We start from the raw sequence: 25,385 nt of genomic DNA on the forward strand, positions 1-25,385 counted from the left end.
CCTGGCTTATTGTAGCTAACATATTAATCTCCATTTCCATCTATGTTGCTGCAAATGTATGTTTTCAGTTTCTTTCATCAATGTCTTACAGTTTTCATTTCAAATCTTTTGGTTCTTAGTTAAATTTATTCCTGAGTATTTTATTGTTTTTTTATGTTACCGAAATTGTGTTGCTTTCATCATTCCTCTTTTAGGTTGTTGTTAGGGCATTGGCCACGACTGATTTTTGTATGTTGATTTTATATCCTGCAACTTTATGAACTTGTTTATTTGTTTTAACAGTTTTTTTGGTGCAACTTTTAGAGTTTTCCACATAAAAGTTCATGTCATCTGTAAATTATACTGCTTCATTTCCAATTTGAATGTTTTTAAATTTTCTTTTTCTTGCCTAATTATTCTGGCTAAGACTTTTAGTAGTATGCTGAATAGAGTGATGAGAGTGGTCACCCTTGTCTTCTTCCTGACTTTAAAGGAAGTGCTTTCCAGCTTTTCATGATGAATACGATGTTAGCCATGGACTGGCCACATATGACATTTATTATGTTGAGGGATATTCCTTTTAAATATCAAATTTATTGAGAATTTTTATTACAAAATATGTTGAATATTTTGAAAACATTTTGTATCTATTGAAATGATCATATGATTTTCGCCCTTCATTCTGTTAATATGGTTTATCACATTTATTGATTTGCATATGTTGAATCATCCCTGGGATAAATCACACTTGATCATGGTGTATGATCCTTTTAATGTGCTGTTGGATTTGGTTTGCTACTATTTTGCTGAGAATTTTACATCTATGTTCAGCAGGAATATTGGCTGGTATTTTTTACTTGTAGTTGTCTTGTCTGGCTTTAGTATCACGGAAATTCTAGCCTCATAAAATAAGTTTGGAAGTGTTCCATTCTCTTCAATTTTTTGGAAGCATTTGAGAATAATTAGTATTAATTTTTCTTTAAATGTTTGGCAGAATTCCTTTGTGAAGCCATCTGGTACTGACTTTCCGTTGTTGGGAGATTTTTGATTACTGATTCAATCTCCTGACTAATTTTAGGCCCCCTCAGATTTTCTATGTCTTCATGATTCAATTTTGGTAGGTTTTGTGTTTCTAGGAATTTATCCTTCTTTTGGGGGTTATCTAATTTATTGACATGTAATTTTTCATAGTAATCTGTTATGATCCTTTGTATTTCTTTCACATCAGTTATAATGTCTTCTCTTTCATTTTTGAGTCTTCTCTCTTTTTTCTTAGTATAGGTAAGGATTTTACATTTTGTTTATCTTTTCAAAAAATCAGCTCTTCATTTTATTGGTCTTTTGTTTTTCTTGTCTCTATTTTATGTATTTCAACTCTGAGCATTGTTATTTTCTCCCTTCTGCTAATTGTGGGCTTAGTTTTTTCTTTTTCTAGTTCATTGAGGTGTAACATTAGGGCTTTTTTATTTGAGATCTTTCATTTTTCTTAATGTAGGTATTTATTGTTATCAAATTCCCCCTGTACTGGTTTTGCTGCATCCCATAAGTTTTGGGAGGCTGTGTTTTCATTTCCACAGGTCTCAAGATTTAAAAGTATTTCTCTTTGGATTTCTTCTTTCATACATCAATTGTTCAGGAGTATGTTCTTTAGTTTCCACATATTTGTGACTTTTTCAAGATTCCTCCTGTTATTCATTTCTAATTTTATACCATGGTGGTTGGAAAAGATAGTTGGTATCATTTCAATCTTCTTAAACATATAAAGCATGTTTTGTGACCTAACATATAATCCATCCTAGGGAATATTCTGTGTGCACTTGAGAAGAATTTGTATTCTATTATTGTTGGATGGAGTGTTCTGTACATGCGTGTTAGATCCGTTTGGACTAATATGTCAATTCCAGTGTTTATTGATTTTCTGTCTGAATTATCTATCTATTGCTGAAAGTGGGGTGTTAAAATTCCTTATGGTTGTTACATTGCTGTTTATTTCTTCTTTTAGTTGGGTTAATATGTGCTTAATATACTTACATACTCTAATATTGGAAACCTATGTATTTACAGTTGTTATATGACCCCCTTATTGTAACATAATTATATTTTTTCTCTTGTTTCATTTTTGAGGTAAAGTCTATTTTGTGCGATTAAGGTATAACTACCCATCCCTGCCCTATTTTAGTTTTCATTTACGTGCAATATATTTTTTATCCCTTCGTTTTCAGCCTGTATGTGTCCTGAAAACTGAGTATTTCACAGGCAGCAAATAGTTGGGCCCTTTAAAACATCTGTTTAGCCATTGATTGAAGTGTGTATCAAAGAATTTAATCAATTTACATGTAAACTAATTATTGCTATATGAAAACTTACTATTGTCAACTCATTGCTTTCTGTTTTATAGTTTTTTTTTTTTTATTTTTCTTGATGTCGTTCTTTGAGATTTGATAGTTTTCTGTAGTGGTATGCTCTTTTTTTTCCTCTTTATCTTTTGTGAGTCTACTATAGGTTTTTGCTTGGTAGTTACCATGAGGCTTACATAAAACATCTTGTAGTTATAACAGCCTAAGTTTTAAGCTGACAACAGCCTAAGTGCAATTGCTTAGAAAAACCTCTACCTTTTTACTCTCACAACAATTTGTGTTTTGATATCATAATATATTTTATATTGTATACTCAGTAAATTTTTAACATTTAATTATTTTTAAATGTTTTTGTCTTTTAACCTTTATACTAGAGTTAAGTGATTTACACACCACCATTAGAGTATTAGAGTATTCTAAATTCCATTATATGCTTTCCTTTACTAGTGAGTTTTATATATTCATATATTTTCATGTTACTAATTAGTCTCTCTTCATTTCAGCTTGAAGAATTTCCTTTAGCATTTATTTTAAAGCATGTCTGGTGATGATGAACTCCCTTAGCTTTACTTTGTCTGGAAAGTCTTTCTCTCTCCTTCATTTTGAAGATAACTTTTCTAGGTAAAGTATTTTTGGTTGCCAGTTTTGTAAATTTCAGCACTTTGAATATATTATTCTGCTCTCTCCTGGCCTGCGAGGTTTCCAGTGAGAAATCTGTTGATAGCATTATGGAAGTTTCCTTGTATGAGATAAGCTTTCTTTTTTTCTCTTGGAGTTTTCAAAATTCTTACTATTTGATTTTTTTGCAGTATTACTATAACATGTCTTGGTGAAGTTCTCTTTAGCTTTAATCTGTGTGGGGAGTTTCAGGTTTATTTCAGGATGTTCATGCCTCCTTCCAGATTTTGGAAGTTTTCAGCCATTATATCGTTAAATAAGCTTCTGGTCCATTTTTTTCTCTTTTCTCCTTCAAATTGTATAATGCAAATATTGTTTAATGCAAATATTATTTTTCTTGATGGTGTCCAATCATTCACATAGACTTTCTTCACTTTTCATTTTTTTCTATTTCTTTCTCTGACTGGATAATTTCATATTTTTTCAATTATGTAAAACTAATGTAATCTTTTAAAAGGAGAATGTATTCATAAATTGCTCATATAATAAGAAAGACTATTAAAAATAGGTCCAGTAGATAACATACAATGATTTCCAATGTGAATAAAGTTGAGGTTAATAAAGAAAAGAAAGTGTAAGGACATGCCAAAGAGCTTTTGTTCAAGGACTGAGATTCTGCAATGTTTATTCTTTTTTTATTATTATTTCCATAGATTATTAGGGAACAGGTGGTGCTTGGTTACAATAGTAAGCTCTTTAGTGGTGATTTGTGAGATTTTGGCATACCCATCACTGGAGCATGATACACTGCAACCAGTTTGTAATCTTTTATCCTTCACACCCTTCCCACTCTTTCCCCCTGAGTTCTCAAAGTCCACTATGTCATTCTTATGCCTTTAGATCCTCATGGCTTAGTTCCCACTAATGAGTGAGAACATATGATGTGTGGTTTTTCATTCCTGAGCTACATCACTTAGAATGACTAGATAATTTCAAATTATTTGTCTTACAGTTCACAGATTTTTGGTCTACATGGTTAAGCCTGCTGTTGATGCTCTCTATTGCATTTTTCATTTTATTCATTGCATTCTTTAGCTCCAGAAGTTCTTTTTTATGATTTCTCTCTGTTGAGCTGCTGGCTTGTATGTTTTCCCTATTTCAGAGTTATCTATGTTCTCTTTGAACTCACTGAGCTTCCTTAAGACATTTATTTTAAATTCTTTGCCCAGCAATTTATAGATCTCTATTTCTTTTAGGTCAGTTCCTGGAAAATTGTGTTCCTCTGATGGTATGTTTCCTTGACTTTGCATGTATCTTACAGTTTTGCATTAATATCTGAGCAATTGATGGAGTAGTTATTCCTTCTAGATTTTATAGACTAGCTTCACTGGGAAAAGACATTCACCTGCAGGTTGGTGTGAGGGCACTGACTGGATGGAGTGTGGAAATTACAGCTTTGGTGAAGGCCCAGTATTATAATCTCCACATGGCTTCATCAGCTAAGGTTAACATTGGCAAAGACTGCAGGATTCTTTAATGGCCAAGGCAATGCATGTCTGCAGTGGTGATGAAAGCAGTTGGGATCTTTGGTGGCTGCTAGGAACCTCTTGATCTCTTTTTCTCCCACACGGGATGTCATGGTTGAGGGAATCCCTTTTTGAGCCAAGCCCAGCACATGGTCACCCTCACAGTGGCAGTGACAATGGTGCCTGATGCACAAGTGGGCATCTGTGGAGTAGTCACAGAGATAGGGTCTGGAGAGCAGGCACTGTGGACAGACAGCAGCTCCAGGGTCCAGGGCTCTGGCTAGCCCATATTGACAGGAGTTCCAGTGTTTGAGATGCAGGAGCCTGCCAAGTGACCATATAGCCAGGGTCTAGAGTGTGAACACATGCAGATGGACAGTGGCTCTGTGTCCAGGGCACTGGCTATACTTCAACAGCAGTGACTCTACTGCCTGAGAGACAAGTATGTATGCAACAGCCATAGAGCTAGGTATGGAGTGTGGGCATGTGCAGAGTGTTCACAGAATTGGGGTCCGAGGTGCATGTGTATGCACAGAAATTGTGGCTCTGGGTTCCAGAGCAGGAATGGGGTTGGGCGTAGGGATGGCAGCCATGGTCTCTGGTCAACACAAAAGCACATCCTTTTAGACAGTGTGCAGCAACGTTTCCCTCTCCTGGAGATCTATGGTGGGATGGCTATTGGTTAACTCAGTGGCAAAAGCTGCTGATGTCCTCTGTAGAGTAGGCCAATGGGGTCAGTGCCAACAGACACTACAGGGTTTTCTGCTGTGGGAGTTGTTGAGGTCCTCAGTGACTAAGACTACCAAGGTCCTTTAGAGGGTAGGCCACTGTGGATCATGATGGGACCCAATATATGACTGATACAGATACCTCATCCCTGTTTGTTTAATCTTTGTTTATAGCCATCTGTAGACATTGCTAAGCCAATCTCCCAAGTGATTTTTTTTTTTTTTGATCCACTGTGTTTTTCCTTACTGGATTTTTGAGCCCTCCTAGGTCTATTTTTGTTTGTGGATAGCTGTCTACTTGTTGTGTTTTGTGGAAACATAAAGGCTGGCATCTCCTACTTTGTTGTCTTGCTGATGTCACCCCTAATATGCCTGTTTTAAAGTCAACCAGTTACTAACCCTAATTACTTCTGCAAAATCCCTTTTGTGCTTAATGTAATGATGGGAGTAACACCAGGATCAAATGTTGTGGGAGCCACCTTACAGTTACACCTACCATGAAAAATATGTAAATGACCAAGAACACCATGAAAATATGTGTTCAAAGTCATTCATTATAAGGTAGATGCAAATTAAAACCACAATCAAGAACCAGTCCACATGCAATATAAGGGCTAAAATGTAGAAAAACAAGATAATACTAAATATTGGCAGGATTTTGAAGCAACTGGAACTGCCATACTTTTCTGGAGGGAATGTAAAATATTTCAATCACTTTGAAGAACATTTTGGTAATTTCTGTAAAGTTAAATGTGTAATTACCATATGACTCAGCAAATCCACTGCTTAATATTTACCCAAGGGGGGGAAAAAACTTATGTTTACAAAACTGTTCACCGAAACTTCATTCATCACTGCCAAAAACTGGAAATAACCCAAACGTATACATATAGGTTAATGAATAAACAAACTGCATATTCATACAGTGAAATTCTTCTCAGCAATAAAAGGAATAAACTATTGATATATACAACAACGTGGATGAATGTCAAAAATATTATGCTTACCTAAAGAAGCCAGACACAAGGGAGTATGTACTGTATGACTCCTTTTATATGACATTTGTGGACTAATCTCTAGTGATAGACTTCAGATCACTTGTTACCCTAAGTGAGAGATAGATAGACTGACTAGTTAAAGGCACAAGAGAACTCCCTCAGGAGACAGAAATACTTATATCTTTTTGGGATCATGGTTATTTCAAAAGACTTTGGATTTTATATGTATCATGGATACTGTTTATTTTATGAAAATTATACTTACAATGTTGATTTGAAAATATATTGTATATATTTCTGAAAGAAACAATGATTTATCTTCTTGTATTATTTAACACTTCTGGAATTTAGTTTATGAAAAGTAGAGATAAAATCCAAACAGTAGAGATAAAATCCAAAAGTAGAGATAAAATCCAAGCTGTAAGTATTTGAAAAAGGGAAGGAAAAGTACCACTATTTGCAGATGAAATCATATTTCTGGAAAGTCAAGGTAGCAGGGTGAAATAGCTCTAGGATTACTGAGAAGGCTTAAAAAAGTGTCTGGATATAAGATAAATATACATTTTTTTGGACAAAATAAATATTACATCCTTAATAGCAGTACAAAATATTAAAACAAAATATGAAATTTGTATGACCAATCTTTATAAAATATGCACAGACCTGTATAAATTTAATATTGAGATAAAAGGAAGACAAATAAATGGGAAACTACATTTCTGGGTGAATAGACAAAGCACTAAAAATATGTTCTTTATAAATTACTTCCAGATTTAATGAAATTTCAATAAAATCCCCAAAAGAGAGGAGTTTTGAAAATTTAGAAAAGAGTGAAAAGGGGACTGGCACTATCAGGGTTAAAATATAATTTAATCTCTAATAATCAAATTGGTCTAATCATAGTAATATAATAAAAAATTGAAACACAGATCAATTGAACAGAACAGGTAGCCCAGAAACAGATCTTATTATGAACTAATTATGTGTATATGACAAAGGTGGTATTACACCAAAATGCAGAAGACAAAGATTATTCAGTAAATGGTGCTGTTGTAACAAATAAAGTATTAATGCAGATTTTCATCACCTGGTGTATGTGAAAATAAATTCCAAAATCAAATTTTTACTAAAGTCTTTAAACAAACATAAATGAAGGGAAATATTTATTAACTAAAGCATTGTAATACATTGCAATGGCAACAAGCAGCAAATTTGCTACATAAAATTTCCCTTAGAAGAAAGTTCAATGAAGTGCAATAAACCCTACAGATCTGACTCATCACTAGCCTCTATGTCTAGCACATAGTACGTGCTCTAATAAATCTTTGCAGAACACATGAAAACTTTTTTCTTACTTTTTTGAAATGCAGCAGCACTATCATTTTTTAAAAATATGACAAATTGGGAGAAATGTGTCATATATGAAGCAGGACTAGTACCCTCTTATTAAACATTTGATTAGTATCCTATTATTAAACATTTACACAAATGATAAACTTCATTAAGACCCATGAGATACACAAGTATGTGAACAAACTGCCCCAAAAGAGAGGATACAAAGATTTATCAACACTGGGGCAACGTTGAACGTGAATAACAGAATTGAATATTACCTGTCAAGTTAAATTTTTTTTTTTGAAACGGAGTCTCGCTGTCTCCCAGGAGTGCAGTGGCGCGATCTCAGCTCACTGCAAGCTCCGCCTCCCGGGTTCACGCCATTCTCCTGCCTCAGCCTCCCGAGTAGCTGGAGCGACAGGCGCCCACCACCACACCTGGCTAATTTTTTGTATTTTTAGTTTCACCGTGTTAGCCAGGATGGTCTCGATCTCCTGACCTCGTGATCCGCCTGCCTCGGCCTCCCAAAGTGCTGGGATTACAGGCGTGAGCCACTGCGTCCGGCCAAAATATTTTTTTTTAAATAAAAAATAGCAATATTCAACACTGGTTTGAGTGTAAGTGTAATTGATCATCTCATACAATTTGTGGAACTTAATACCAACTTTATACACCGGTGACTGTATTGACAGCCTTAAAAATATCTACCACTTTTGGTCCTGTAATTATTTTTCAGATAATTTATCTTAAAAAATTACTTGTTAGAAAGAAAAAGAGTTTGTGAAAAAAGGTCATCATATGATCACAGATATTAGTAAAATTGGGCAAATACATGTCAAACAATGGGAAAATGAATTTATGGTATAGCCTTTCAATGGAATATTATATAGCCATTTAAATTATTTTAAAAATTATTCTATATTTATTTAAATTATTTACCTTTATTGTCCCATTAAACAGAAGAGGAAGCTGATACACAGGGGATTTATGCGATTTATTCAGTCACTGAACTAACTAGCAGGATGTGATATCAAGCAGGCTGCCTTCCTAGTCCACACTCTTAATCAATGCACCATACCTCCTGTGTTTGTTAAAACATTACAAAAATGTTTTCAGTAGTTTTATGGGTGTATGTGCACAGGTGTATCTGTGGGGGGCTCCTTGATTTCCTCTGTACACTTTCACATCTTCCAAAGTTTCTACAATAAGCGTGATTTTTAAACATCATTGTAAATGACCTTAATGAATTGTAATAGTCTTTTTAAATCCCCAGGTAAACTTCATTTTGTGTAGTCACACTCAGAGTTTTCATCTTGGGATTATCGGCACCCCTTATTTCCAGTTGTCTCTCCGCGGACGCCCTGGGGAGCCTGTGGCTCCGCGTCCAGCTTGCTCACCCGGTCTCCCTGGGCTCCGTCCATAGTACCAGGATCCTCACTGTTGAAGTGCGCGCTCTAATTTCCCTGCGCCGCTGCAGACAGCTCCCGGGTACAGTTGTCAAGCGTTCAAAGGCCACAGGAACGGAGTCTTCGGACCCTCCCAGGTTTCGGCCCCATGTGGCCTCTCAGATCCCTAGCGGCCGAGGGTTCAAGTCCCAGCCGCTGGCTCAGGCCAGGCACTCACCCGGAAACGCAGCGACTTCCCAAGAGTGGGGCGCCCGCGGAGAAATCCCCTGAGATTGGCAGGGCTGGAGTCGGCCTGCGCCCACTACGTCGCAGAGGCCAGGAGGCCACCGGTGTTTAGAGTTCAGATCTGGGAACCAGCGCCAGCAGCCCGCAGTCCTGCAGCGGCGCCCCTTGAGGACGGCACCCGAAGCCTCGGGGGCAGCAGTCCGCCCGGCTGACTATCCGTTATTAGAATAGGACAGTTCCTGAAAACAACGCTTATCTCAAGCTGACTCAAAACTGGCTCTTGAGAAAATCCAGTGTTAATTAAAGAGAGTTGTCGGGGACAAAATTCACGGTTTGTGTTTTGCGGGGGAGTGGTTGTGGGGTGATCGTAATATAAACACGTTATCTCGAGAGTTAATTACGTCTCTGGTTGGAAACAGGAGAAGAGGGTGACTGTTTGTGCAGTCCATGGGAACCAGCGTCTCACTTTCGGGGACCGTGGGCAAGTGTCGCCATTTGATAGCGCGGCGGCTGGTCCACCAGAGAAACCAAGTTTTCTACGTCGCCGGGGAAAAGTGGAAAATTAGACTTGAACCAGCCTTGCTCCTGTGAGACATTCATGTATTCATAGCCCAGCAGTGGGTGCCTCTATCTAGAATGAGCCCTTCATTTCCCGGAACCGTTCAGGGGGAAGCAGCGAAACCCCCAAATCCGCTTCCTTACGTGGCTAATAAAAGTGTGCTTACACAGCATGGAAAAACAAAACAAAACAAAACCAAAAAAAAAAAAAAAAAAAAACGAAACAAAGAAACAAGAATACCTTGAGCGTTATGACGTTTGAAAGCCCGACTCCGGAGAATCATGGAATCATATTCCAACTTTCAGTGTCTAATGAAGTTTAGGGGACGCCTATTACTTGGGTTTGTAAAATCGCGGCGTAGCGCGCGCCCCAAGTCAAAGCTGAGCAGGGCAGGGATGGGGAGGGTCTCCGGCCCCAGGCGCTGCGCGCGGGGCTTCTGCCCAGTTTCCTGCCTCACAGTCGCGGTGTCCGCCCCGGCCCAGAGCAGTTTGTGCAATTTGGAAACTCGATAGGAGGCAGCAGCTGGTCTCCCACCACCCTAAAAATAATCCGCTCCGGCGCACTGCGTGCTTCGCCTAGGGGAGGAAAACTGTCATCGGAGTAAGTGAATCCGTGTCTTTTACATGAATGCCATTTAAACATTTTTAGGAATAACTGTAAGCTGTCGATTTTGAGCTAACATTTCTGCTACCCAAAAACGCCCTCGCACTCTCGCACTCTCTCGGCACTTAGCTTTCGCGATCGCTATTTCTAGAATTAAGGGAAGAGGCCCGGCTGGAGAAGTGCAGGAGTGGGGATCAGGTTTCCAGTTTTACTTCAAAACTGCGGGCTCCTACTCAAATCAACTGGAAACAGTGAAAGGAGTTATTATTAGGAGTTATTATTGCCGCCTTTCTTGTATACAATTCTTGTCTTGTTCAAGAATTAGTTTTCTGTCTGCTTAATTTTTGTTGCTCTTTGCTTTTTTTAGGAGTTCTGCGTCCGGGTTTGAAATTTACATCTTAAGACAGTGTAGGAAGTCGGTGTTTTGAAGGTAGCTCAAGTGCACCGGCAGGGATTTGAAGCAGCGTGAAGCTATTGCCCGAGGTATTTATTTTTTACTTTATTTGTTCAGTTTGGGATTTTTTAAAAAAAATCCCATTGCAGTATCTGTCTAAGGAATACCTACTGAGTAATTTCAACATTTCTTTTGGTGTGGGATGGGACTTCACAGCCACTGAAGAGTAATTGGGTGGGTTCAGATCAGACACTAAATCAGAAGTCAGTGGTGATTTTTGCAGTGATTTTCCTACTTGGATCTGTCATAGTTATAGCCATGGTAGCTAGCTAACTAGCTATACATTCTCTAGTTCTTATTTCATGAACTAGGGACTGAATAGCTTCAAAGAAGTGATTACAGCATTGGTTTTTGCAAGCGATGTCTATCCTGAAAATGCTCTAGATGATGATAAAGCCCTAAGTTCTTCAAAATGTCCTGTTTCTCTTTTATAACATAATTTGGTTAATCTCTAAACGATTAAAGAATGAATCCTTTTATATGTAAGAATGAAAACTTTTATTTAAGTTTAGCATGTTTTCTCTAGGTGTTTCCAGCATTTTAAGCTCTCTGCAATTGCTATTCAACCAGAACTAATGCTTTCAGCTAGGTGAACAGGAAGGACGGCAAGTTTTCACTTGCTTTACTTGTAGTCTATTTCCAAAGGATAGAGCTGGCCAAAATAAATGGTGTATCTTATATGCCTCAACACTTAAATGTGTTTTTAGAATTAAATCAGACAACTACTGTTCCTCTCTTACAGAGGAACCAACAGACTGGATAGGTCAGGTATTACATTCACCAACTAAATCTAAAATGTATATGTCCTAGATGTGTGGAATTTCATATAATGAATTTCAAGGAATAAGAACACTGAGGGTGCGATTCTTGCCATGAAATCGTAAGTTAGATAATTAAGAGTATTTCCATTTTATGTTTTCTGCTCCACAGACATACATTAGAAGCAAAATTTCACTTCGATCTTTGTTTTTAAAGTTTATTCAGTCAAGTTCTCCAACTCTATCAACTCTCATAAGCAACTGAACACATTTCGATGGCTTATGCTTCTGGAAAGGAAAACATTTTATCTCCCCATCTGCCCTCCCTTCTCCCTCCTTGATGCTTGGGCCTCCATCAGCGCTCAGCTGAATCTAAACAACTCCAGAAGGGGTGGAGCTGAAGGATGTCAGGTGATGGAGTTTAGCCATCAAGAACAGCGATTTATACCCTTCCCCAAACATTCCCAATTGAACCTGGTGTCTGGGAGGAAAACATTAAATGACAATTGGAAATTTCAGGATTAGAAACGTGGATTGAATAAAATGCCTTTGATAAACATAATAATTATCAATATATCAGCAATAAGTTTACTGCCTCCCTCTTTTTGTCCATGTTGGGTTGTAATGGAGGATGGCTGTTAGAATGTGCCATACAGACTCTGGATGTTGGATAAGGAGACTACGGGTTAAAGGGAAAGGATAAAGGAGCAGTCAAATGAAAAGGTGAAAGGAGACCTGCAGCAAGGTAATGGACAGGTTCAGAGCTGGCCGGAAATGTGAAGTTAGAGTTTATGGCAGACAGAAAAATCATTCTAAACCGTTTACTTTACCAACTTCAAGTTTACACCTTTGTATGATTATATCATTGCCTATTTTCCTATCTTTTAGATCATATACCCCTACAATATACCCACAGCTACTGAGACTACTATAATCTGATTTATATATTCTAAAACTACAGGCACTGTTTCTGACATGCACCATTGGATTCCTAGTAACTAGCGCGTGGTTAGCATCAGTAAGTGTTTTTACAGTTAATTAGTTAATGGCATACAGTTCCAGATATCTAGTGTATGTCTGAAAATGTTCTTAAATTTTTCAGGTGATTGTACTTTTCTGAGATTTTCTTTCCAGTTACACACAACATTTATCCAAAGGAGATTTAATTGGTAGATTTCAGGATTGATTAAACATCAGGCAAGCAATGCTTATAGCTAATGAAGGGTATGATTTGCAAAGCTGCAGGTTATACTTTAGCATCGACCTCAATGATACTAGTTTATAAATGTGGCCAACTGGAATATTATAATTTTGGATAATGTTATAAAAGTTGCTAAAGTAAACATTATTTTCTAGTTTGTGCAAGGAAAGTTTATATATGTCTTTCAATTAAGAGTAGGCTTTAAGTTTCCTTTTTATCATTTCTACTAAATAAAGGAAGTAGTCTAAAAAATTTCATTGCTAGCTATTAGTTTTTAGTTTTGTTTTTGTCTGTCTTTGCCAGAAATATACCTAACATACACCTATAAATTCATAACTTCCATTTTGCTGTTGTTTAAAAACTTCAAGTCCCTTTTATTCTTTTATCCAGATTAAAACCTTAATAGCTTGTAAGAATTTACCAAGTGTATAACTTAACCTTAAGGTTTTAAAAATACAACTTTTTTTAAAAAAAAGATGGAGGACAGACTCAACTAGGGAGCATATCAGTTATTTATTATAAAAAGAGCTTATCAGGAACAACATGTGAGAGGCATTCTGTATAAGTATTTAAGATTGTAAATACACAGACTCTTTAGCTGAGGTATTCACATAATGCTTTATAAAACCTTTGCTTGAAATTTGATTTCTCTAATAATTTACCTACCATTGACAACCTTTTCTGTATAACACTCTGTTTTTCCTAGGAAAAGTATTGTTTGTGACCATTGCTAAATCAATTATCAATGAAAGGAAAGAAAGAAAAGGTACTATGCTAGTTAAGAAAATTTTTGGCCGGGCGCGGTGGCTCAAGCCTGTAATCCCAGCACTTTGGGAGGCCGAGACGGGCGGATCACAAGGTCAGGAGATCGAGACCATCCTCGCTAACACGGTGAAACCCCGTCTCTACTAAAAAATGCAAAAAAACTAGCCGGGCGGGTTGGCGGGCGCCTGTAGTCCCAGCTACTCGGGAGGCTGAGGTAGGAGAATGGCGTAAACCTGGGAGGCGGAGCTTGCAGTGAGCTGAGATCCGGCCACTGCACCCCAGCCTGGGCGACAGAGCAAGACTCCGTCTCAAAAAAAAAAAAAAAAAAAAAAAGAAAAGAAAATTTTTGCCAACATTTAGTAATGTAGTAATGCAACTCAGAATACAGTGCGACATAAATATAGAAAGGAAACGAGGTCTAGTGAGGTTAAAATCTTAAATTGCTTCTTGGTTTAAAGAATAGATACGATACTTTCTTTAAAAAGCAGGTTGGAGGTTGTGTAATACAGTGGAAAGAAATAGTTTATAAGTCAGACATTTGGGTGTGGGCTTGGCTGCTCTACTGGTTGGCAAGTTACTGAACTTATCTGGACCTTAGTATCCTCCACTGTAAAAGATGAATAACACCACTAGTGTTACAAGGTTGTTCTGAGGATTTAAGATATGCAAAGTGCCCAGAATTTAAATAAGTAGTAGGTATTATAAAATAAGTTTTCAGAATGTTAAAGCTTTTCCTGGAATTTCACAGCAGTATTTTGATGGAGCAGACCTTTGCTCATCTCCCATCTGTTTTGGCACAGCAATAATAGAGAACCATTTAACATGTAAGTGAGAGCATGTCACTCCTTTGCCCCAAAATCTCCAGTGGCCCACTTCACTAAGAGTAGAAGCCACAATCCTGACAATGACTTACAAAGCACGGTGTGACCTTGTCCTCTGTTTCCGCTCTAAACTCATCTACTTCTACTTATGGAGTACCAATTTCCAATTAAAAGATATTCTACGTTTCAAACTTGAGTAGAGTGTATTTCATGTGAGAATATTCTAACTATAGAATCTGAGTAGTTTCGTTGACTTGTCATTTGAGTTAGGTTTAATTCATCTTGAGCATTTGATTTTTAGTATTCTTCAGGGAAAGACCAATTACTCTTAGCCATTACTGCAGGCACACTGTTCTCTGTATATTAGTATTTCCCACAACTAGTGAAATGTTTCAGGAAACTCTGTCACAGTTTACTGAACAACTTCAGTTGTTTATTAGTACATTTTCAGTGAGTATGGGAAAATATTTGAAATTATATCATTTTGACTTTTTAGTCATTGGTTCAATTTTTTTCCTTCTTTTTCTTCATATAGACCATTTTTGTTCTTTGAAAGCATTTTAGTCAGACACTCATTTGAGGTATTACTATAGGTGGATATTAATTATAAACATTTTCCACATGAAAGCATTTTTCTCTGGAAGTAAAAGCTATGGAAAAGAAGATCTCATAGGACGTATAAGGCCTTTATAAGAAACCTTCAAGTTGCTTTGGCACAGATTCTTATTTCCTCAGCTATCAAAATAAAAGGGATTGATTGTATGATATGGCCTCCTATTCAAGGCTATAATTTTATGAATATGAGTTTACTAATAAGCGGATTTTTCTTTCTCATTTCTCTCCCTTTTAGAGTAAACCATATAAGAAGAAATGAGCCTTTCATTTTGTGGTAACAACATTTCTTCATATAATATTAATGATGGTGTATTACAAAATTCCTGCTTTGTGGATGCCCTCAACCTGGTCCCACATGTCTTTCTGTTGTTTATCACTTTTCCAATATTGTTTATTGGTGAGTAATCTAATGTCCTATGTTATACCACGTGATGTTTATATATCTCACTAATGGCTGAGATTTGGGATAATGTTGACTTAATTTCTCTAACATGGAAGCTGATGGCTGTGAGAAATGAACAAGCAAGTATTTTGTGTTTTTCAAACATAAATTTTTGACAGGTGATCTTCCATAGGTGAAATTGAGGTCACATGCTTGCTTAGGAATGGCCTTCAGGTAGCAGCAGCAGTTTTTTAAAAAGAAGGAGAGAGAAATATATGAGATAGATGTACAGCATTTGTTGAGCACTTACTTTGGGTTAGGTCAAGGGAATGGAAAATGAATAAAAGAGTACTTGCCTTCAGGGAATAGTCCAGTGGGGCAGATGTGTTAAAGTCATGAGAAATGACTATGCCACATTGTAAGTCTGTTTACAAGTACAGGAACAAATTAACCTGCTGAAACAACTCACTCTTTGGAGGTGATGGGGAAGATAGTGAGTGACACGTTTGGGGAATTGGAAGATGCCAAGCATGCAAGTTACAGTGGCAGTGATGAGGTTGTGTTTTATGTAGAAAGAGGACATTCACAAAGTATTTGGAAAGAAGTTAATAATACAGTTTTGTCTTATTTTACAGTTTACATATGTACAAAATCTGATAATTAAGGGCAATTATGAATAATTTGTATAACTTACCCAAACAGACCCTTTAACTTTTTAAAAATTATGAAGTATTTTGATATATAAAATGATGGAGATTAATAGAATAAAAATCCTTTGAGCCTACCAATGCTCACCTAAAGAATATAGAAGTAAGAATGAAAGGGCCTGTCTCTGCACACCATTTTCTGGTCTTGTTACTCTTTCCATATCCTATGTTCCTATCTTTTCACAGAGGCAACCACTATTTTGAGTTAATTGTGCTTAATTTTTTCATGCGTGATATTTTTCCAATTAAATAAGTGAACAAGTTTTCAGATGCATTTTCTTAAGAAAACTAGCAAATTTTAATGATCTGCTTTAAGGGAATGTTTGAAAATCATTCATATGCTTTTATTTATTCATTTAACAAATATCAATGGAGAGGATACTACGTGCTTGGCATTATTCTAAGAGGGATTAAATAACTCATCATATGATATATACACAGGACAACATAACTCTTGGTACATAGTTACATTAAACAAATGTACAGATGCTAAATATATTGAGACCAGAGTGGCCATATGTAGAAACATCAGTTGTTGTTTATGTAGTATTATTTGTAGGTCATGAAGAATTCCCTTTGTCCAAAAGTAGAAAAATGGATTTTTTAACTGTAATTCCACAATTAATAATTCCCCGATTATTGACATCTGGTTAACTTTTTGAGAGCAAGAACAGTGACATTCCATTCTGTATCCCTAGCATCCAGCACAGAGGCTGGCACCAGTGTATTTGAATAGAATAGAATTGGAGGGGACATTGTTAAAGGGAAATAGAAAAAATTCAGACTTTTTATTTATGACATTGGCTACTTGAATTAGTGAGGGATCACAAATCAATCTTAAAAAACTATCAGGTACTAGGAAAATCATAAGGTTGCAAAAAAAAAGACATAGAACTTGCCTATGGGAGTTTACAGCATAAGTTCTAGTAGAATATATTAAATATAACTAACCTTCCATTGATGAATAAATTGAAAACAACTAAGACATGAATATTCATTTCAAATCAAAGGGGCATCTGTTGCCTCTACAGAAATTCTTTCCTGCAATATTTCAAGCACAAACCCCCATTCATTCTTGAAGTAGGTGGGGCTTTTTTTCTATAGTCAAAAAATGAGAAAAAAGGGGACAAAAGGAGACAAAAGTGGGGCCCCCTAGTACACCACATATGAACTAGTATTACTCTACATAGTAACTAAACTATAGAGTAGTTTAGGGAGGAAACCATCAGAATTTTACTAACATATAATCTTGAATTGTTTTCTTCAGTGGCAAGCTAAGGGTGGACCTATAATGGTTTTGAGCCTGCTTAAAAGCTCATCATCAAGAACTTTAGCTTTCTTTGAGAAAAGTATCAGTACCGATTGTTGAATAACAGTGCCTGCCTAGTCATACATAACAATTTTTCTCATATAGTGCATATGATTAAGAGTTGACTCAACTAATGGGTCCCATATTTTGTAACCAAATATGTCTTTCCTTGATTTGTCCTCTTGTAGATTTCATGTCTTCAAAGATTTTCTACAGTAAATTTCATGTATTATCATCAAGTTATTTCCTTTTGAATTAATCAGAAAGCTGTCAGGAAGAGCTTCCGATTAGCATGAGGTAGAACCATGTTGTCATCCAGAGTTGGTATTATTCCTGAGTAATGCCACAAATGTTGATGTGTTAGCCTCGGTAGTCTTGTAAAGGTTAATTGTAAATTTTATTAACAACAAAAATAGACTAGGATTTCCTTTGCTACTCTAGAAAGTATTAAGGTTTCAGGACCTCCCCTTAAAGCTTACCATAATTTAAATTATTTTTATTACAGTGGAGCCTTTGGTTTATGTCTTTTTTTTTTTTTTTTTTTTTTTTTACTTTTCTCTTTTTTCCAGGGTGGGGGAGCCAAAGCTCAAAAGTACAAATTCACCACAACACATGGCTTCATTTTCCGGGACATAACCTGAGATGGATTCTTACATTCGCTCTCCTGTTTGTGCATGTCTGTGAAATAGCAGAAGGCATTGTTTCAGACTCGTAAGTGATCTAACTTTAATAATACCACTGTACCAGCGGGTATATTGATTACACAAGTTCACGTCTTTGTAACTTGTGCTCATACATATGCTTTATAGTTTTTGCTCTCTGATCCCTGTAGCTCTTGCAGGAAGTTCTTAGGTCTTTTTGAACTTTTTAATGTTAAAAACAGGTATAAATGGAAAGATTGTCTGCATTTACACATAGGTCTAATAGCTATATACTTATGTTAATATATTAATTATTTCTCAGATGTTTCCATTTATTTTTTAAAGAAGCAAAAATAGATGAGTCAGGATGAATGAGTCTGAGAATCAGTGAGGATAGAGCCATAAATTGATGCAAAGCGCAAACTGTTTTAAAATCAAGATTTGTAATAAAATCCACTTTTTAAACTTTTAAGTTCAGGGGTACAAGTGCATGTTTATTATACAGGTAAACTTGCATCACAGAGGTTTGTTGTACAGATTATTTCATCACCCAGGTATTAATCCTAGTACCCATTAGTTCTTTTTCCTGATCCTCTCCGTCCTCCCACCCTCCACTCTCTGAAAAGCCCCAGTGTGTGTTGTTTCCCTGTGTCCATATGTTCTCATCGTTTAGCTCCCACTTATAAGTGAGAACATGTGGTATTTGGTTTTCTGTTCAAGTGTTAGTTTGCTAAGAATAATGGCCTCCAGCTCCATCCATGTCCCTGCAAAGGATGTGATGTTGTCGATTTTTTCTGGCTGCATAGTATTCCATAGTGTATACGTACCACATTTTCTTTATCCAGTCTATCACTGATGGACTTTTATGTTGATTCCATGCCTTTACTATTGTGAATAGTGCTGCAATGAACATGTGCATGCATGTATGTGTCTTTATAATAGAATGATTTATATTTCCATTACCCAATAATGGGATTGCTGGGTCAAATGGTATTTCTGTTTTTTGGTCTTTGAGGGATCACCACACTGTCTTCTACAATGGCTAACCTAATTTACATTCCAACAAACAGTGTATAAGAATTCCATTTTCTCCACAACCTCACCAACATCGGTTATTTTTTGACTTCTTAATTGTAGCCATTTGACTGGTGTGAGATGGTATCTCATTGTGGTTTTTATTTGCATTTCTCTAATGATCAAGGATGTTGAGCTTTGTTTTCATATGATTGTTGGCCACGCATGTGTCTTCTTTTGAAAAGTGTCTGTTCATGTCCTTTGCCCACTTTTTTATGTTGTTGTTTGTTTTTTTCTTGTAAATTTGTTTAGTTCCTTATAGATGCTGGATATTACATCTTTGTTGGATGCATAGTTTGCAAAAAATTTCTCCCATTTGTCTTTTTACTCTGTTGATAGTTTCTTTTGCTGTGCAGGAGCTCTTTAGTTTAATTAGATCCCATTTGTCAATTTTTGCTTTTGTTGCAATTGTTTTTGGCATTTTTGTCATGGAATCTTTGCTCATACCTATGTCCTGAATGGTATTGCCTAGGTTGTCTTCCAGGGTTTTATAGTTTTGAAAATCCATATTTTTAAAGGAATTTTGTTATTTTTATAAAATAAGATGTTTGTATTAGGCAGTTAAAATATAATGAATTATATTTATAAACTTGAACATAATCTGGTGAAAATATTTTTCTTATATAGTAACAAAATAAACTCAAGTATAGGAAATTTTTGATTATGAAATTATGCTAAATGGTGTGCCTTTCATTGAGGAATTAATATTAGAAGGCCTTTAAATTTTTTGATAGGAAAGTCTAAAATTTATTTTCTTCTTATCGAACTGGAACCTCTCTGACATCTGTTTACGCTTTCTGTTGCAATTAACAAGGAATGAAACTCCTAAGCTTTTGTCATGGAACCAACTATTTTGTAATGTTTTATGAGGGTTTTTTGCAGATATGTGCAGGTCTTAATTTCTGATAAAAAGAAAAATTAGAGACTCTAATAGATGCCATCCCTCCAGGCATTTAGAAGCTTAATTGGATATTATCTTATTGGTAACTGTTTAAAATTCTGGTATATTTATACTAGCATAGCCAATTCTAGGCTTAATTTTTTAATTTCTTTAGCATTTAGGTTACTGTATCTGTTTATATGTGTGTGTATAAAGTAGAAGATAGATCATCCAATTTTTTTGAAACTTGACATCATGTGGACAAGGAAAACTCCTCTGGTTGATTCAGTCAGGTCCTCAGAAAACACAGACTGAACGAATAATAATAATGATATATCCTAATGATAGAAACTTGTTTGTAATGGTCATGATAAAAGAGATCCTAAAAACAGGTAAAAATATACCTTTGATTCTGTATTATGCTCTTCTACTATTTAGGTATAGACTTATCCTTACCCTTTTTATCCAGGCCTTTCGAAATGTCATCTTCTAGTTACATCTAAATTCAAACATTTAGTTTTGCTTTTTCTCTTGCCCCATCTTATTCTGGAAACTGCTTCTGTAAGAATCCTCGTGGTTATTAATGACAACTAATGGAGACTCTTTTGTCTTTATCGTAATTATTACTTACGACACTGCTGATCATTCCATCTTTCTTTTTTTAAGTAAAACCCTTATGAATTATTTACTTAATATATGACAAATGCTCATTACAATTAGAAAAACAATGCAAAAGGCTTTCCTAATAGAATATTTGATTTTGTTTTTTAGTAATACAAACATTTAAAGCTAGTAATTTTTCTTTTGGAACATCCTTTATTCTGCATGGGCTTTTGTTCTCCTTTATATTTCTACCTTTGATTGCAGTTTAGATACTCTCCTAGGTTTAGGAATCCTTTTCAGATTGCTCTTTTGCTTAATTTGATTGGTTTATTATTAAAGCATGTAGTTTGTAAAATGATTACTCTTTGCAGTTTATTAACATTTTTATTATAGTCAAATACTTGATTATTTTATAAATATTTAGCGAGTATTAGAAAGTAATATATACACTTTGTAGGAGACACAATTTTATTGCGTTTACTGATTGTATTACCGAAGTTCTGTATGTTGCTTGGTTTTGTACTATTTAATCTGTCAAATTCTAAAAGCAGTGTTTTAAAATCTTCATTACTGTGTTTTTATTAGGTTTTTATTTTTATCGTTTTCTCTCTTTTGAAGTGATTTATTTGACCTTCGCAATATAATACTTAAAAAATTTATTTCCAACATTCTGACTAAAGATTTTCTGCTGTAATGGGACATATGCGCTCCTACCAAGCCATCGAGGTCTGCAACTCATACTCTGAAAAGAACATAGCTGAAGGGAAAAAAATAGCATTGGAGTACCATTCAAAACCTGTGCAGCTTTGTAAACAGAAACTAACAAAATAACAGCAGTCTTATAAAAATACTAGCATGGTTAAAAGACATGTTAAATCCCTAATAAAGGTGTGCCACAATAAGTACAAAACTTTATTGTAGCTGCTGTTATCTTTATTAATTCTTTGTTATTGTTTCCCTTAATAATGGTTTGTCATTCTTTTTCTAAAATCTTAAGTTGACTTTTTAATTTATTTATTATAATTATTTCTTATTGAACCTGTTTAAGGTTATAAACTTTCTTATGAGTATGGTTGTGACCACATTTTACAGGATTGGATAGGGAGTGTTCTCACTTTAAAATTTCCTAAATAATATTAGTAAGTGAATTTTGGTTTCCTTCCTCCCTCTTCTCTTCTCTTCTCTTCTTTTTCTTTTCTTTTCTTTTCTTTTCTTTCTTCCTTCCTTCCTTCCTTCCCTCCATCCTTCCTTCCTTCCTTTCTCCCTCCCCTCACCTCCCCTCCCTTCTCCTCTCTTCTCCTTTCCTCTTTTTTTGAGACAGAGTCTTGCTCTGTTGCCCAGGCTGGAGTGCAGCCGTGTGATCTTGGTTCACTGCCAAGTCTGCCTCCCGTGTCCAAGCAATCCTCCTGCCTCAGCCCCCCGAGTAGCTGGGGTCACAGGCATGCGGCACCACACACGGCTCATTTTTGTATGTTTAATAGAGATAGAGTTTTACCATGTTGCCCAGGTTGGTCTCAAACTCCTGGCCTCAAGTGATCGCCCGCCTCAGCCTTGCTAAGTGTGGGGATTACAGGCGTAAACCACCACGTTCAGCCGGATTCTTTCTTTGATTCAATAGTCAGAGAATATTAGAAGCATTTCCTAATTTCTGTGCTGACAAAATAGTTATCTTTTTTTTCCTCTGATGATTTTGATCTATTTACGGGAGATGGTAGGTGGTTTTTAAGTGCTACCCTACTACTCTCACATTTTTATTACCATGTCTATATTAATGATTCCAAATTATATCACTGACCATGTTCCAAATCTCTACAGACACTTACAATTCCATTTTCCTCCTTATTAGACACCTTCACAATCCATAAGTGTCTAGTGAAACTTGTTAGTTCCTCTTTCCAATCTGCTCATCCTCTTAAAATCTTATTTGGTCACACAGCCATCCACATGGACACCCTAGGAATTATCTTCTACTTCTCTACTGCCATCACCCTCATACCGTAATGCTGGTAAACTCCTGCCTATTTAACAATCAATCATTTTCCAAATGTATTATTTCCTCCGTGTTACTGCTGCCAAAGCTGAAGTCAAACCTTTATCATCTGTCACACGACTTTATACCCATAGCTTCCTAACTGTTTTTCTTTCTTCCATTTCACTCCCTCCACTACAAACTCATGTATTACCAACCAACTTTCTTATCCACATGATTGCTAGAGTTATCCATTTAAAACAAATCTGATTATACCACTTACCATTCAAGTGTTTCAGTTTTCCGTGGGTTGAGATGCCAGCCTCTTACCATGGCATACAAAGCCTTCCATGATGCATTCTATCTTAAACGTTCTGTTTCAAGAATATTGAAATACTTGGAATTTTGAACATGTTGAATTGTTTCATGCTTCTGTGTACTTGCCCATTCTGTTCCTTTTTTGAAATGACCCTTTTCCTGACCAGTGGATTCTTTTTCCTATTTCAGTTCCCATTGTCAACCATGCCTCTCCTGGAATGACCTTCTCAGTGTTCTCCTTTCCCCCAGAGAAAGTGGTATAGTCACTCTCTTCTCTATACCATATATGTACTAATATCTTCAAGTAATTTGAGAAAAACAAAATGTTTCACTCTGTGGCATTATTAATGCCAGTGGAGTTGAGGGCTGTCCACTATACTCATCTGGTCTGGAACCGCCGGTTCGCCTGGTGATCTCTGTTGCCTTCAGAGTGAAGTCTATTCTCCTTGCAGTCGTGCTGAATTGCTTGCAATACCCTTGAACACACTGGCCCCTCTGCCTAGAACTGTCTTCCTCTCTTCTTCCTCTGAGTAGCCATTCCTCATTCTGAAAGTGGCAGTTTGGAAGTCACTTCCTTCTCAAAGCTTTCTCTGTCCCAGACGTGCAATCTGTGTTTTCACACTGTCCCTTCAGCTGTGTTGTAATTTCCTATTTGCTATTGGTATCCTCAATATACTAGATTTTTTCTTTGACTACAGATGTTACATTTTGTTTTCTTCATTGTTGCATCCAAGAACCTAATACAGTATCTGGACCAGCAATCACAGATGCATTGACTGAATTAATGAGAATGGAGAAATCACTGAAGACTATTAAGTTGGGAGTGCTGTCAAAGGAACAAACACACTTTTCACCCACATTGGAGTTCGGATTGAGTTAACTGTTTTCACTTGCTTTAGTTGTTAAATTATTTCAGCAGCTCTGCCCTACAGTATAGGAGTAGCTATACATTTGCTTTTGTTGTAAGCATTTTAAGGTATAGTTTGCTTGTTTACTTGACCCTTCATGTTAAGATAAATCCTTTCCGCAGAACTATGTCTTTCAATATATTCTTCCCTTATGTATTATCTTGGAAACTACTATTGCATTCTGTATTTTAAACATCTTATTGCCAAGAGAGAGTTCTTATGAAAAAATTGGGAAAAAATGGGAAGTTATCTGGAACCATCAGCTTTAGGCATTGACTTCGTACTGTTCTTTGTAGGCGACGGGAATCAAGGCACCTCCACCTCTTTATGCCGGCCGTGATGGGATTCGTTGCCACTACAACATCAATAGTGTATTATCATAATATCGAAACATCAAATTTTCCTAAATTACTTTTAGGTAAGTATGATCACTTTTGTTGTTTCTCGTTAAAGAGCTATTGTTTTTTTTCCCCCAAAGGTTGTTTTTCTTTTTCCTCAGAGTAAATACTATCAGAGTGGGTGGGGAGTAGAAAGTATGGGAAAACCACAGTGATTAATTCTCCTGTAGCTGCCCAGTAAATGTGGGGTTGAAGATAAGCTGAGTTGCTCTAGGCTGTGAAAATTCCATACCCCCAGGTCATTTCTTCTGCAATAAACACTCTCTGTGGTGTGTCTGTATGTAGCGGGGGAGGAAAGTGGAGGGAATGTGCTGGCCTTCTGGCTTGCAGAAGTTGTATTTTAAGAATCAGAGCTCTTGTGAGGAGCTGCTGCACCATGCTGCCCTGTGAACAAGTCATCTCCTCTAGTTCCAGGTGTTTCTGCCTCTGGCTTGGAGGCCAAGGATATTTTCCCAATGTCCTTTCGCTGATGCTGTGGGAATGCCACATTTTCCTAAAATTACTATGTAGCAGACTATGTGTCATAGCATAATGAAGAGTATGCTGTCCTGAGGAGCAGCTGCCTTTAAATCATAGCCTTTCACACCTGCATTGTGACTACAATTGTTTTATTTGCCTCTCTTGCCTCCTTGTTCTGTGGAAATCAAAGGCTATCTAAAATATTCCTAATTTTATTTTTGCCTTGGGTCAAAATTATGTAACTCACCTATATTAGTTATGTTCAATACTCTGACCCGTCACTGTATTCCTTGGAGTATACTTTCTTTCTTAAAGAGATAAAGGTATGGAACAAGGATCATAGATGGGCTATGAACCTCCTGAAATTGTAGTTTGAATCATGTGTCTGTGTGAATGATGCTTACTGTTTCTCATTTTATTTGGTTGTTGTATAATGAAAATGATGTTGACTAATGATATAGAAATTAGGAGAAGAAATAATGAAAACACATACACAGTATTTTATTCATTCATCCTGAGTACACTAAAATTGAAAATGGATGCATGAAAAATGCTGATTGTTCTATGTTGTGTCACATTATATGATTGTTAAAGGCAATCTAATAAAAAAGGTACAGAGGGTTACATATTAATTTAAAAGGCTGCCAAATTTTGAATTATCTTAATAGAAAGGTCTTTTGTACAAAATGGGAGGCAGACACTATTGCAGAAGTCTGAAAATGCCAAACAAAAAGAAAAAAAGAAATTTCCAACAGGTAGCTGCAAAAAATATATAAAACTGAGAATTTA

At 36.3% G+C, this 25,385-nt stretch overlaps 1 protein-coding gene across 4 annotated transcripts in view; it reads left to right on the forward strand.

Moving 5' to 3' along the window:
- Window positions 1-9,969: 9,969 nt before the first annotated feature.
- LOC105492191 (ATP binding cassette subfamily C member 9) overlaps window positions 9,970-25,385 on the forward strand; it is a 140,633-nt gene continuing 125,217 nt past the window's right edge. For 3 of the 4 annotated variants that reach the window (XM_071072075.1, XM_071072073.1, XM_071072076.1), the window contains exons 1-5: window positions 9,970-10,331; window positions 10,702-10,817; window positions 15,184-15,345; window positions 17,916-18,057; window positions 24,036-24,157. In XM_071072075.1, the coding sequence (XP_070928176.1) occupies window positions 15,204-15,345; window positions 17,916-18,057; window positions 24,036-24,157 (406 nt within the window). In that variant the 5' untranslated portion in view covers window positions 9,970-10,331; window positions 10,702-10,817; window positions 15,184-15,203. Of the gene's footprint in view, window positions 10,332-10,701; window positions 10,818-12,144; window positions 12,292-15,183; window positions 15,346-17,915; window positions 18,058-24,035; window positions 24,158-25,385 lie in introns of those variants that run through there. The other variant, XM_071072074.1, reaches the window with a different exon arrangement.

This window comes from Macaca nemestrina, chromosome 10 (genome assembly GCF_043159975.1).
Source record: "Macaca nemestrina isolate mMacNem1 chromosome 10, mMacNem.hap1, whole genome shotgun sequence".
In the NCBI taxonomy this organism is placed as follows: Eukaryota; Metazoa; Chordata; class Mammalia; order Primates; family Cercopithecidae; genus Macaca; species Macaca nemestrina.